Source organism: Mus caroli, unplaced genomic scaffold (genome assembly GCF_978045245.1).
Source record: "Mus caroli unplaced genomic scaffold, Mus_caroli_1 scaffold_7, whole genome shotgun sequence".
NCBI lineage: Eukaryota > Metazoa > Chordata > Mammalia > Rodentia > Muridae > Mus > Mus caroli.
The window spans coordinates 59,376,332-59,392,824 of NW_028227262.1; the positions used below are offsets into that span (position 1 = coordinate 59,376,332).

At 41.2% G+C, this 16,493-nt stretch overlaps 1 protein-coding gene across 1 annotated transcript; it reads right to left on the minus strand.

Moving 5' to 3' along the window:
* Positions 1 to 997: 997 nt before the first annotated feature.
* LOC147003909 (vomeronasal type-1 receptor 41-like) lies at positions 998 to 7,133 on the minus strand. The gene is given in 2 exon segments (XM_085839633.1): positions 998 to 1,961; positions 6,293 to 7,133. Coding segments are annotated over 2 exon segments (978 nt in total). The 5' UTR covers positions 6,307 to 7,133.
* Positions 7,134 to 16,493: the final 9,360 nt, after the last annotated feature.

Consider the following 16,493-nt stretch of genomic DNA (forward strand, 5'->3'; position numbering starts at 1 on the left):
ATACCTTGTTTCTCATCTCTATCAACTTGACTCCTTTAAGATCTATCCTTTGTAATTCACTGTGTTTGTGTCTCTCTGGTAGAGTATTTATTAAAAATGTTCCTGGAGGATTAAATCTAATATTCCTCAGCATGGGGAAACTGTGATCTGATCCCATATCCTGACACCAGCAGACAGTAGCTATTCCTAACTTTCACTATTTTAAATCTGGCTATCTGAACATCATTGTGCAAATGACAGCATTGTTCTCTGCATTAATTCTGGCTGCATGTCTGTGTGCTTTTTCTGGAACATGTGATAATTGACCCACTAAACAATGTCTCCTTATGTATTTTTCCAAATATAAACAACTTAGGAAACAGAATTATTGTAATTGTAATACCTATCACATAGTTGGAGTCATGGAATGTGTCAGAGAGTCAGGTCACTAGTTAAGTATCATGCTCCATAGAAGACTCAAGGTCAATCACGAAAACCCACACGGGGTGACCCACAAGTGCCTACATGTCGAGCTTCGAAGTACCTGACACCTCTGGCCTCCCTGAAAACCTTCACTCAAGTTTTCTCTCTCTCTCTCTCTCTCTCTCTCTCTCTCTCTCTCTCTCTCTCTCTCTCACACACACACACACACACACACACACACACATACACACACACACACACACACACACACACACACACACACACACAGTTAAAATGTAAAATCAAATCTTTCTAAGAATCTTAAAAGCAATGTGAGAACCCAGGTCAAACAAGAGCAGTCTCACAGATGTCTTATGAAAACACAGTGAAAGATAGAGAACTCTTGTGATATCCGAGAGGGTATGGGCTTTAATTTTCTTTTATATATTTGTCATCAACACAAAGGTAAACAGATTTGACAGAAAAAGTATTTCATATATCAATTTAAGCCACAAAATGATCCCACATGCCATGATCCATAGCTCTGATGGCAATATACTGGAAAATATTCAGGTCCACACTCAACAATGAATAATCAAATATTTACTATTCTGCCAAACATTGACCCCCAAAACTTAATCATACGCTTTTCAGTGCAAATAAACACAAAAGTGCTCACTGTGGCATAGCTATGGGACGCAATAAATTGGACACAGTATAATATTGAGCCATCCTTGAACTTCATCCTTGAGTGGAAGACAGCATTTTCCAAAACATAGAGAACCACAAAGAAGCTCATGAGCAGCATGATGGTCCTGGTGGCCCTTTGCACTGGGGATGCTTTTGAAGAAAGGCTGGTGCTGTGAAGAGCCCAGGCCTGCTTCTTATGCCTCCATAGGAGAGCCACCATGTACCCACTGGACAGGGCCAAGAGACTGATGTGAAAGGTTTCCCCGATGGCTATTGCTGTGGAAAACATGCTTGTCCTGGAGTAACTCATGGGTAGAAGTGAGCAGGACTGAGTAACATACATAAAATCCTCTGAGGTCAAGTTGAGGGTAATAATAATCGATAAGAAGAGGTGACTGCTAAAAGACATATAGAGACCACAGAAGAAAATAAAGGCACCTGAAATGTGATAGGGAGATTTATATTTAAACTTCGTTAAACAGAAACTTCTAGGAATAAGAGTGATGGTCCAAAGGACATTCAGCAGACAGGTTGCACAAAGGGTGAGGCCCCTCAAAAGCCTTTGCAAGTAGATAAGGGATTAGCATGTGGTAGAATCCCATATCCCCTGAGATATAAACATGTCCACAGCTATGAGTCCCATAGTTATAAGCAGCATTAGTTGGGTTAGAGATAAGAAAGCAATGTAGAGATCAATGGGCTTAGGCCTGTTCTCACCAAGGAATATGCAGATGTGGGCTATAAAAAGCATACTGTTAGCTGAGATCCCAACACTCACTTCAGAGAACAAGAAGGTTTTCATGTTTGTGTCAGTGTAGAGTAAGTTGGCTTTATTCATCATATGTGGGTAGGAAGTAAATATCCAAAATCTGAGGAAAAAAGAGAAAACCCTTCATTACAAAATATGGCTTTGTTCACAAATGGCAACCAACACTGAGATGGCAAAAAGATTTCAACTCATCCTGATTCCACATCATCAAACTCAGCTCCAGCTCACATCACCTCAAAACCATGCCCACTGTCCCCACTGTCCTAATGCTTTCTAATCAAGGCTGAGTTGTGTGTACCATTGTGGGAATATCTCTGAATACAAATATTTTTGTAAAATAAACATTTCTATGAGTTCTAAGAAACATTTCAGCACCTGGTCCCTGGATGTTGTTTATCCTGGGCCAAGAGCTGCATCTCACTTGATGGTCAGACACACAATAGCTTTATACATTTGATGAATAAGAATGGAGAAGATTGAACAAAACTTAAAATGTGCCCTCCTGGAGGACTGTGTGCCCATGGGTTCTAGTGAACAGGGTTATTTAATTTCAGTGTCTGTTTTATTCTGCTCCTTTACCACCAGGTCAAATCTCTCTCTCTCTCTCTCTCTCTCTCTCTCTCTCTCTCTCTCTCTCTCTCTCTCTCTCTCTCTCTCTCTCTCTCTCTCTCTCTCTCTCTCTCTCTCTCTCTCTCTGTGTCTGTCTCCCTCTCCCCACCACCCTGCTGTCTGTGTGTGTGTTTCCCTACCCTATAGCCCCTTTTACCTCTCCTCTCTTCTATCTCTCCCTCTCTCTGTTTTTCAAGACAATGTTTCTCTGTGTAGCCCTGGCTAACCTAGAACTCACTCTGTAGACCAGGCTGGCCTCTAACTCAGAGATCTATCAGCTTCTACCTTCAAGGTGGTTGAAATAAAGACATGTACCAACACAGCCCAATCAGGCCAAAAATTCAGAAGGAACTGTGTTCTTCTGGGGAAACCACATCAATTCAGTGTCCAAAGCCAAATGTCTGCTTAGAAAACACATACAAGTACCATTACACAGACTGAGCATATTGAAGTTATGCATTTAAGGATATGTATTATGTACTAAAAAAGAGGCCATGAAAGAAAAGGACAGCATTGAGGTTTATTTGGAAAGGTTTTGGGAAAGATAGGGGAATGGTTAACTCATATAATTGTACTATAATATTGAAAAATCAAAGAATTATGAAATGAAGCAATAGGGAAAATGTTAGAATTCATAAACACTGGGTAACAAGTATTAATTTAAGGTGAGGTGAATAGTTGGTGAAAACATTTAATAACTTTTGTTTCCTCACATAATAAATGTATGGTATCAATACAAAAATTTCTTCAAAAAACCAGTGGTCATCATCCCCAGAGTCTTGATTAAGCTCTACTAAATTTTATTCCTATGACTTGTGAAGTATCTTATAATACCAGAGCTCCTCCTTGACCTCAGTCTCAAGGAAGAGGACTCGGGTTGGGGGTGAAGGAAGAACCAGGGAAGAAAAAGAAGAGGGGCCTGGAAGTTCAGATCCAGCAGTGAGGTAATAAAGTAACAGTTTCAGCCCTTCGGCCAACATGCTTGAGATTGGGTCATTATAACCATAAGAAAATATACAGACATCAAGGTTCCATCTGATTTCAAGATGTAAGGACAGCAGTTTACAGTGGCACTCGACCTGAATGTCAGTTTGTGACCAATATGCATTCAGAATGGCACACATGTTCTTTATACACACAATTCATGGAAGACAATGTGCACATTGTTGAAGTTTTAAAGGTTTTTTTTAAAAAAAAACATGAAATATATGCATTATTTAGCAATTGTTAAGAAATAATCTTAATACACATTTCTCTCCTACTACTTTTATGAAATGCAATATTTTATATTCTGCTGAATACAAACACAAAGAGACAGAGATAGACAAAGGGAAGACAGAGGGAGGACAGAGGGATTGACAGAAAGACAGGAAATGAGGGAAAACAGGCATAGTAAGAGAAATGGAGGAGAGGGAAAGAGAGAATGAAGGAGAGGGAGGGGTGAGGGACAGGGAGAGGGAACTGGACTGGGGGAAGAGAGAGATTGAGAGAGAGAGAGAGAGAGAGAGAGAGAGAGAGAGAGATCCTTACAAAGGCAACAAAGGCATCACAATATCAAAATCCTCAGGAAGTGAGGGTTGCCATTCTCTGTATAGTGGGATGCATGTTGTGCTACTTTTAAGGTCATTTCAGAACCTACAGCTCTGCAAAACATAAATCTCTTAGGAAAGCCAGGTTTCCAGAGTCAGGAATCTTCAGCTGTATTCATGGCATCATAGATTCAGGAAATTGTTGCTCTGAAGTCAGAGGATCCTTATTCGGATGGAGGTGAAACTTAACAGTCCCCTTCTCTCTGCAGAAACAGTTGGAAATTATGGCATGATGTCCTGTAACCCTGAGTACCAGTTTACCAGGGGAGACACAAACAACAGCCTTGAACACCTGCCAGCACCAGGCTTTGCAGCAAACACAACTGTGCCTATGTGAAGGTACGTAGAACAGGTTGGGCTAATGCATCATTCATACCCAAAGCACTGTAGTGACTATCAGCACTTCATAGAAAAAAGCTAAAAGGAACTATATTGCCTGTCTTCCCAGATGTTAGTCCTCACATGGATAGCAACCTAACACAACACAGGAAACAGGAGAACATGACAGCTACTCCCTGCCATCAGGAAAATGATGTATGGGATGCCTTTTGCACAACAGTTAAGACTACAACTGCTGCCTGTGTACTTGGGATACAATTTTTCCATGCCTAAAATTAGGTAAAATTACCTTCTATATCCTGGGATATCATGTTTCCTCAAAGACTTGTGATGTTTTGTACATAAGGAAAGGACATGGATTTGTGAAATAGGTTGTGGAAGAGGAAGAAAAGGCGTAGAAATCAGAACAGGAGAACAAAAAACACCTAAAGCAAGAAATTTACAGAATCCTGAGTATCCATTTCTAGAGCAACTATAAAGGCTTCAAATGATCAGAACAGAGATAGAGCCCCCTGTTCTGCATGGAGCCAGGAACCCATGACTGTACACACTGTGTCATCCTTCAATTACTCAAACCATGGACAGCCTGAGGTCTATGGCATCATCAATAGACCTCAAACAATGGATCAGTATTCAGCACAAGAATAACCTGAACTAGTCAACTTGGAAGAAGTAGAGAGCAGAATGGAAGAGGGTAACCTTCTGGAAAAGCCACTGCATGCCTGGTTCTGATGGCCCTGTGGGTAGGTGCAGTGCATCCAGGAAGGAGAAAAACTGAGTGCATGTGTTCTCCTCTATAACATGGATGCAACCTACCTACACCCTGATGCTAAGAGGCTATGTAAAGAGCTGGATTGAAGGCAGGTCTGAGCAATACCTGTTTATACTAATGTTTATGAAAGTGTGTGCTTGAATTTGTCATTGTCACACATCTCACCCTTACCGTGCGACCATCCTTCTCACCCCTGCTGGGCCACTCTGAACAATGAACCTAGGCTTTGGAAGGTAGAACTGGCTCTGATTAATGAAAATAGGTTCTGTTTAAAATGGAGTTACATCAGGCAGTATTCCTTATCTAACAGTTCTACTTGGACTACTGCTTGGAAGAAAGTGGGGGAGAAGTCACTTGTGACTCACACAAGGAAAATTATTAGAAGGCAGATGTCAGCACTGTGTCCAGAGAGGAAATGAAGAAAGGGAACTTTGTGGATGTGATAAGGAAACCATGAGAAATACTGGGGCTAAGAAGTGGCTGAAACCCTTTATTGTCCTCCAGACTTACAATTACAGGTAGGTTGTTGCAGTATTAAAAATATATCTTCAGAAATGCCAGGGAAGACAGTGGGCTCTTATGGCAAACAGAAAGAAAGTCCCAGAGAAACCTTGTCACACACCTTACAGGAGTTTTGTCATAGATGCCTTTTAGAACTACAGAGTCCCAACCTTTCTGCATCTTAGCACAGGGCCCCTAATGAAGGAGACAGAGAAAGTACCCAAGGAGCTAAAGGGGTTTGCAACCCTATAGGAGGAACAACAATATGAACTAACCGGTACCCCCCCCAGAGCTGTGTCTCTAGTTGCATATGTAGCAGAGGATGGCCTAGTCAGCCATCAATGGTAGGAGAGGCCTTTGGTCTTCTCAAGATCATATGCCCCAGTACAGGGGAACGCCAGGGCCAGGAAGTGGGAGCGGGGAGGTTGGGGAGCAGGGCAGGGGGAGGCTATAGGGGGCCTTGGGGATAGCATTTGAAATGCAAATGAAGAAAATATCTAATAAAAATATAATTTTTAAAAATTCCTGTTGTTAGAAACAAGAATAGGATTTTCTTGGGGGAATCCATGACCAAGTTCGCCATAGACTTGATATTTCATACCTGGAAACCAAATTCCATACCTGAGACATCCCATGGGTCAGATCCCAGGCTAAGGACAGCCTCTGAGTTCTGGTAGCTCTAGATGAACTGGGAGTGGGATGCAGCACACTATCAGGCTATCTACTGTGCAGCTTTGAACCTGCAGCTTCATTTCCTTATAAAGCTTTTACCTTAGTTAGGGTTTTACTGCTGTGAGCAGACACATGACCAAGACAACACTTATGAGATCAGCATTTAATTGGGGATGGCTTAAAGGTTTAGAGCTCCAGTCCACTATCATGAAGATGTGAGCATGGCAGCACCAAGGCAGGAATAGTTCAGAAAGATCAACATCTTGGTCCAAAGGCAAACAGGAGAAGTCTATCTTCCAAAAAACTAGTAGAAGGGTCCCAATGCCCACACCCATAGTGAACTACTTCCTCAAAAAAGGCCACGTCTACTCCAGGAAGGTCAAACATTCTAATAGTGCCACTCTTTGGAACAAGTGTAATCAAACCATTATATTACACTCCCTGGCTACCATAGGCTTATTCACACACATGAAACTACAGGAGCCATACCTAGCCATAGCATAATAAAAAAATACATTTTGTCCAATCTCCAAAAGTCCCCATAGTCTATAGTAATCTCAACAATGGAAAAATCCCAAAGTTCAGAGTATATTCTGAGATTCATCCAATCACTTAAGTATATTCACCAAAGCAAAATAGGAAACAAGCTGGGAAAAATCCAAACTGCATCTTCATGTCTGATGTCAAAGTGGTTTTTAGATCTCCAACTCCTTTTTCATTTTTGTTGACTACTACAAATGTCTTTCTCCTTGGCAGGATCCACTCCCTGTTAGCACCTTTCCTCAGCAGATATCCCACAACCTTGACAGCTTTAACATCTTGGGGTATCCAAGGCAATTTCAACCATATAGCTTCTTGTTCCAATGTCTGCAATCCATGCCTGATCTTCTGAGATCCTCCACAGGGCTTGGGTCACATATTAATATTCTTCTTCTCTGAAACATCTAGAGCCAAGCAACCAAAGTTCAAATCACCTACAGCAACACTTTATTCCATATTCCTACTAAGATGACCCATTAAGACCCACTTAAAGCATCCCACTACACTCCAAATCCAAAGTCCCAAAATTCACATTCTTACAGGCAAAAGCATGGTCAGGACTATCACAGCAATACCGCAGTCCCTGGCACCAATTTGTCTTAGGGTTTCACTGATATGGCCAGACACCATGACCAAATCAACACTTAAAAGGACAACATTTCATTGGGGCTGGCTTACAGGTTCAGAGGTTTAGTCCTTTATCATCAAGTCAATATCATGACAGCATCGATGCAGGTATGGTATAGGAAGAGCTGAGAAAACTACATGTAGTTCCAAAGACAAGCAGAAAAGATTGGCTTCCATGAAGCTAGGACAAACTTCCTCCAACAAGGTTACACCTATTAAAACAATACAATGCCTCCTAGTAGTGTGACTCCCTGGGACAAGCATATTCAAACCACCATGGTATCAAATCTATAAATTATTCAAACCAAAGAAGTCAAGTTCAAAACATTTCTAAACAGACACAGAGCATATGACATTACATTAAGCTGTGGTTTTAAGATTTCCTTGGAAACATGAAAAGATCTATATGAAAGAATAAGTCAAGAAACTCACTGTGTGGTTTAAGTGCTGAGACAGAGAGTTATTTACTTTTTAAAAAATGAATGCAAACCAAAAAGAAATCTATGGATATTCCAGAAGTGTGCAAAAGTGATGGATTTAAGGAGTTACAAAAAAAATGAATATCCTACGAAGAAAATATGTTCATTACCTATGCAGAATAGCGTCCTCTGTGCTGAGGTGATGTCAGAGCTCAGCTTTTCCATTGCAGATGCTGAAAACTTTGCTGTAGCCTGGGGACTCTTTCACCCTCATCCTGCCTGGGCCCAGACCACTTTGTGATTCTACACTTGGGTGCAGGACACTTACCCAGATAGACATGACAAGACGACTCTGTGCCAGAAGAGATCCTGAATAGAACTAAGGGAGTCTTTAATGCATGTGAGCAGTTTGTAATTTTAGTGTCTGTAGAACATGACAAGTCCTCATTGTGGAGCATGGAGACCTGGCAACCCACTGGAACATCTTCCCTGCCTATGATCTTATTCTGTGTGATCTGGATAACAGCTATTTGGGGAGGGCTAGACACAAACTTTATCTGAATTATCTTGCAATGCCTGTGGGAAGGATCAGAAAGTTTGCACCAATTAGACAACTCTAACTTAGTGCATTTAGAAACTCAGGTATAATCAATCCCAAAGCATGTCATATTTTATGATGTGTCTGCTCTGGGGTGAGAGACTCTTCTGCCTCCAATGTCTTCCCATTGGCTCTGAGGCACTTGTCCTTCAATGTTAACAGGCAACCTTTTGTAGGGTCAACCCTTAGATGAAGTATCTAAATTCCATGTAATATTGGTTCTATGTGCCTTAATTTCCATATGCTCAGCTTCAGGATCACAGCTGTGAGTTTCGTTTACAATTAAATTTAAAAAGAAATGATAGGAAAGTGTAGAGGGAGAGAGGCAGAGCTGGAGGTCTTTGGTGAGGCAGTCATGGGCACCTGAAACCAGCATAGGCCATGTTTAACCTAAAATGCTACTACCACCTCCTGTTCACTCTCTGCTTTCTGTTTGGGTTCAAGATGTGACTTCTCAGTTTCTTATTCCAGCAGCCATGCCTGCTGCTTTCCCACCATTACAGCGCTGCTCTCCAAATGAACTGGAACATTTCTCAGAGGTTAAGAGAGATCTGACTCATAGATGATTCTGTAGGAAACCACCCAAGTTTTGGACGAATTGTGTACTTTGACACTGGCACAACTCTGTCGATGATCAGTGGCTCAGACCCATGGTAAGGGCAAAACCTTCCCTAGATAAAGCTCAGTGGATGGCAAAGCCTTCCTGTGGTCCAAATAGGAATGTTCTCAGTGTGTGCAGAGAATGTCCACCATAGCTTACACTTTCCCAGATGTTTACAGCCTGAAGTTTGCCCCCTACAGAGACACTTACTCCTGAGATGAGCTAAAGCTGTCTTCCTGCTCAACTGTATGCAATATCCTGCTTCCTTGTTTATCCGTGTACAATGACATCACTTCCTTTTTCAACTGAATATAATATACACGTTGAAGGGTGCTGAGGCTTCTGCATCATAGATCGCAAGCCAATCCCAGCTTTTTTGTGTTTGTATGCCTGTTCTTTCTTCATTTCAAAACTACCTCGAGTCTTCTGTGATTCAATCTGTGGAAGGAAGTGGCTCAGGATAAAGCACAGCAATAGCCTGTGCCACAAAATCCAGAGTTGAGCCTCTGCCACAGTGCTCCATACTAAAATTCATCCTGAAGAGAATTTGTCTCCCAGAAATACTGAAACACAGGCTTGCAGAAGAGAAAAGCCACATTCAGAGATAGCAAGACCACCTAACATCAGAGATAACCAGATGGCAAGAGGCAAAGGCAAGAACATAAGCAACATAAAGCAAGGCAACTTGGCATCATCAGAACCCAGTTTTTCCACACAGTGAGCCCTGAATACACCAAGACAGTGGAAAAGCAAAACTCTGATTTAAATTCACATCTCATGATGATGATAGAGGACTTTTAGAAGTACATAAACAACTCCCTTAAAAGACTACAGGAGATATTTTTCTCTCTGGTGACTATCTAAGGCAGGACCAGTCAGGAGCACACAGAACACAGAAACAGGAGAGCAGCTGGGACAGGGTCCTACACACCTCCATCTGTACCCAGGACCTGGGGTGTTTCTGCACCCTCTGTGCACTGGTCTTCCCAGTAGAGAGCTAATCTCCCAAGAGTGCTGACTCAGGCTTACAGACTTGCATGAGGAACAATCTCCAGCCAAAGAGAGCAAGAACATCAAACACAAGAGATTACCAGATGACAAAAGGCAAACACAAGAAATATACCAACAGAAACCAAGACGATTTGGCACCATCAAAGCCCAGCACTCCCACCACAGCAAGTCCTGGATAACCCAACACACCAGAAAAGCAAGATTCTGATTTAAAATCATATTTCCTGATGCTAATAGAGGATTTTAAGAAGGGCATGAATAACTCTCTTAAAGAAATACTGGAGAACACAGCTAAACAGGTAGAAGCCCTTAAAGAGGAAACACAAAAAATCCTTAAAGACTTACAGGATAGGGTCCCCAGACACCGCCGAAAAGTAGTCTGCACAGGTGACAGTGTGCACACAGAAGCAGACAGCTTCTGGGACAGGCGGGAGCCACAGAGCTTCTGAGGCAACGCCCTTTTCGGGCTGCGGACATCCAACCACCTTCCGGTCCTCTGCAGCACTGGGATTCCTGGCCCAGGGAGTCTCCGGACACCCGCAAGGATCCACACAGGATCCCCCACATGATCCTAAGACCTCTGATGAGTGGAACACAGCATCTGCTCCAATCCAATCACGCGGGACCTGAGACTGCATTAACTAGGGAAACAAATAACCCGGCCTGATTAGGGACACAAGTCACTTCTGGTCCACTCCAGCACTGGGGTTCCTTGTGTGCTGAGTTTCTGGACACCCCCAAGTTTCTCACATGACCCTCCACAGGATCTTAAGACCTCTGGTGAGTGGAACACAACTTCTGCCAGGAGGGAGGTTCGAACACCAGATATCTGGGCACCTTCCCAGCAAGAGGAGAGCTCCCTGCAGAGAGTACTCTAACAACTGAAACTAAGGATACCAGCTAGTTTCCCAGGTCTGCTGATAGAGGCAAACATAATCATTTGAGGAACAAGCTCTAACCAGAGACAACTATAACAACTAGCTCCAGAGATTACCAGATGGCGAAAGGCAAATGTAAGAATCCTACTAACAGAAATCAAGACCACTCACCATCATCAGAATGCAACACGCCCACCCCACCTAGTCCTGGGCATCCCAACACAATCGAAAAGATAGACCTGGATTTAAAAGCATATCTCATGATGATGGTAGAGGACATCAAGAAGGACTTTAATAACTCACTTAAAGAAATGCAGGAGAACACTACTAAAGAGTTACAAGTCCTTAAAGAAAAACAGGAAAACACAACCAAATAGTTAGAATTCCTTAAAGAAAAAAAGGAAAACACATATAAACAGGTGATGGAAATGAACAAAAACATACTAGACCTAAAAAGGGAAGTAGACACAAAAAAGAAAACCCAAAATGAGGCAACGCTGGAGATAGAAACTCTAGGAAAGAAATCTGGAACCATAGATACGAGCATCAGCAACAGAATACAAGAGAAGGAGGAGAGAATTTCAGGTGCAGAAGATTCTATAGAGAACATCGGCACAACAATCAAAGAAAATACAAAATGCAAAAGGATCCTAACTCAAATCATCCAGAAAATACAGGACACAATGAGAAGATCAAACCTACGGATAATAGGAGTTGATGAGAATGAAGATTTTCAACTTAAAGGGCCAGCAAATATCTTGAACAAAATTATAGAAGAAAACTTCCCAAACCTAAAGAAAGAGATGCCCGTGAACATACAAGAAGCCTTCAGAACTCCAAATAGACTGTACCAGAAAAGAAATTGCTGCCGACACATAATAATCAGAACAACAAATGCACTAAATAAAGACAGAATATTAAAAGCAGTAAGGGAGAAAGGTCAAGTAACATATAAAGGCAGGCAATTCCCCAATAAAAAGACATAGACTAACAGACTGGCTACACAAACAGGACCCAACATTCTGCTGCTTACAGGAAACCCATCTCAGGTAAAAAGACAGACACTACCTCAAAGTGAAAGGATGGAAAACAATTTTCCAAGCAAATGGTCTGAAGAAACAAGCTGGAGTAGCCATTCTAATATCGAATAAAATCGAATTCCAAACCAAAGTTATCAAAAAAGACAAGGAGAGACACTTCATACACATGAAAGGTAAAATCCTCCAAGAGGAACTATCAATTCTGAATATCTATGCTCCAAATGCAAGGGCAGCCACATTCATTAAAGAAACTTTAGTAAAGCTCAAAGCACACATTGCACCTCACACAATAATAGTGGGAGTATATAACACACCACTTTCATCAATGGACAGATCATGGAAACAGAAACTAAACAGGGACACAGTGAAACTAACAGAAGTTATGAAACAAATGGAGTTAACAGATATCTACAGAACATTTTATCCTAAAACAAAAGGATATACCTTCTTCTCAGCACCTCACTGACCTTCTACAAAATTGACCATATAATTGGTCACAAAACAAGCCTCAACATATACAAAAATATTGAAATTGTCCCATGCATCCTATCAGACCACCATGGACTAAGGCTGATCTTCAATAACAACATAAATAATGGAAAGCCAACATTCACGTGGAAACTGATCAACACTCTTCCCAATGATAACTTGTTCAAGGAAGGAATAAAGAAAGAAATTACAGACTTTTTAGAGTTTAATGAAAATGAAGCCACAACATACCCAAACCTATGGGACACAATGAAAGCATTTCTAAGAGGGAAACTCATAGCTCTGAGTGCCTCCAAAAACAAATTGGAGAGAGCACACACTAGCACCTTGACAACACATCTAAAAGCTCTAGAAAAAAGGAAGAAAATTCACCCAATAGGAGTAGACTGCAGGAAATAAACGAAGTCAGGTGTGAAATCAACCAAGTGGAAACAAGAAGAACTATTCAAAGAATTAACCAAACAAGGAGTGGGTTCTTTGAGAAAATCAACAAGATAGATAAACCCTTAGCTAGATTCACTAGAGGGCACAGGGACAACATCCTAATTAACAAAATCAGAAATGAAACGGGAGACATAACAACAGATCCTGAAGAAATCCAAAACACCATCAGATCCTTCTACAAAAGGCTGTACTCAACAAAAGTGGAAAACCTGGACAAAATGGACAAATTTCTAGACAGATACCAGGTACCAAACTTGTATCAGGATCAAGTTAACGACTTAAACAGTCCCATATACCCTAAAGAAATAGAAGCAGTCATTAATAGTCTCCCAACCAAAAAAATCCCAGGAACAGATGGGTTTAGTGCTGAGTTCTACCAGACCATCAAGGAAGATCTAATTCCAGTTCTGCACAAGCTATTCCACAAAATAGAAGTAGAGGGAACTCTACCCAACTCATTCTATGAAGCCACAATTACTCTGATACCTAAACCACAGAAAGATCCAACAAAGATAGAGAACTTCAGACCAATTTCCCTTATGAATATAGATGCAAAAATCCTCAATAAAATTCTCGCTAACTGAATCCAAGAACACATTAAAGCAATCATCCATCCTGAGCAAGTAGGTTTTATTCCAGGGATGCAGGGATGGTTTAATATACAGAAATCCATCAATGTAATCCATTATATAAACAAACTCAAAGACAAAAACCACATGATCATCTCCTTAGATGCGGAAAAATCATTCGACAAGATCCAACACACATTCATGATAAAAGTCTTGGAAAGATCAGGAATTCAAGGCCCATACCTAAACATGATAAAAGCAATCTACAGCAAACCAGTAGCCAACATCAAAGTAAATGGAGAGCAGCTTGAAGCAATCCCACTAAAATCAGGGACTAGACATGGCTGCCTACTTTCTCCCTACCTATTCAACATAGTACTTGAAGTCCTAGACAGAGCAATTCAACAACAAAAGGAGATCAAGGGGATACAAATTGGAAGAGATGAAGTCAAAATATCACTTTTTGCAGATGGTATGATAGTATATATAAGTGACCCTAAAAATTCCACCAGAGAACTCAAAAACCTGATAAACAGCTTCAGTGAAGCAGCTGAATATAAAATTAACTCAAACAAGCCAATGGCCTTTCTCTACACAAAGAAAAAAACAGCCTGAGAAAGAAATTAGGGAAACAACACCCTTCTCAATAGTAACAAATAGTATAAAATATCTTGGCGTGACTCTAACTAAGGAAATGAAAGATCTGTATGATAAAAACTTCAAGTCTCTGAAGAAAGAAAATAAAGAAGATCTCAGAAGATGGAAAGGTCTCCCATGCTCATGGATTGGCAGGATCAACATTGTAAAAATGGCTATCTTGCCAAAAGCAATCTACAGGTTCAATGCAATCCCCATCAAAATTCCAACTCAATTCGTCAACGAATTAGAAGAGCAATCTCCAAATTCATCTGGAATAACAAAAAACCTAGGATAGCAAAAACTCTTCTCAAGGATAAAAGTACCTCTCGTGGAATCACCATGCCTGACCTAAAGCTCTACTACAGAGCAATTGTGATAAAAACTGCATGATACTGGTATAGTGACAGACAAGCAGACCAATGGAATAGAATTGAAGACCCAGAAATGAACCCACACACCTATGGTCACTTGATCTTTGACAAGGGAGCTAAAAACATCCAGTGGAAGAAAGACAGCATTTTCAACAAATGGTGCTGGCACAACTGGTTGTTATCATGTAGAAGAATGCGAATCAATCCATTCCTATCTCCTTGTACTAAGGTCAAGTCTAAGTGGATCAAGGAACTTCACATAAAACCAGAGACACTGAAACTTATAGAGGAGAAAGTGGGGAAAAGCCTCGAAGATATGGGCACAGGGGAAAAAATTCCTGAATAAAACAGCAATGGCTTGTGCTGTAAGATCGAGGATTGACAAATGGGACCTCATGAAACTGCAAAGCTTCTGCAAGGCAAAAGACACCGTCAATAAGATAAAAAGACCACCAACATATTGGGAAAGGATCTTTACCTATCTTAAATCAGATAGGGGACTAATATCCAATATATATAAAGAAATCAAGAAGGTGTACTCCAGAAAATCAAATAACCCCATTAAAAAATGGGGCTCAGAGCTAAACAAAGAATTCTCACCTGAGGAATAGCGAATGGCTGAGAAACACCTGAAAAAATGTTCAACATCCTAAATCATCAGAGAAATGCAAATCAAAACAACACTAAGATTCCATCTCACACCAGTCAGAATGGCTAAGATCAAAAATTCAGGTGACAACAGATGTTGGTGAGGATGTAGAGAAAGAGGAACACTCCTCCATTGTTGGTGGGATTGCAAGCTTGTACAACCACTCTGGAAATCAGTCTGGTGGTTGCTCAGAAAATTGGACATAGTACTACCGGAGGATCCTGTAATACCTCTCCTGGGCATATATCCAGAAGATGTGCCAACCGGTAAGAAGGACACATGCTCCACTATGTTCATAGCAGCCTTATTTATAATAGCCAGAAGCTGGAAAGAACCAAGATGCTCCTCAACAGAGGAATGGATACAAAAAATGTGGTACATTTACAAAATGGAGTACTACTCAGCTATTAAAAAAATGAATTTATGAAATTCCTAGGCAAATGGTTGGACCTGGAGGGCATCATCCTGAGTGAGGTAACCGAATCCCAATGTACTCAAATGATATGTACTCACTGATAAGTGGATATTAGCCCAGAAACTTAGGATACCCAAGATATAAGATACAATTTGCAAAACATATGAAACTGAAGAAGAACGAAGACCAAAGGGTGGACACTTTGCCCCTTCTTAGAATTGGAAACAATCACCCATGGAAGGATTACAGAGACAAAGTTTGGAGCTGAGAGAAAACGATGGACCATATACAGGCTGCCATATCCAGGGATCCATCCCATAATTAGCCTCCAAACAATGACAGCATTGCATACACTAGCAAGCGTTTGCTACAAGGACCCTGATATAGCTGTCTCTTGTGAGACTAGGCCAGGGCCTAGCAAACATATAAGTGGATGCTCACAGTCAGCTATTGGATGAATCACAGGGCCCCCAATGGAGGAGCTAGAGAAAGTATCCAAGGAGCTAAAGAGATCTGCAACCCTGTAGGTGCAACATTATGAACTAACCAGTACCCCGGAGCTCTTGACTCTAGCTACATATGATCAAAAGATGTCCTAGTCGGTCATCACTGGAAAGAGAGGCCCATTGGACATGCAAACTTTATATGCCCCAGTACAGGGGAATGCCAGGGCCAAAAAAAAAAATGGGAATGGGTGGGTAGGGAAGTGGGGGGGAGGGTGTGGGGGACTTTTGGGATAGCATTGGAAATGTAATTGAGGAAAATATGTAATAAATATATATAAAAGAAAAAAGAAAGAAAGGAAAAGAGATGCAGAGACACAGCCAGACATTGGATTGAGCTCAGGAGTCTAATGGAAA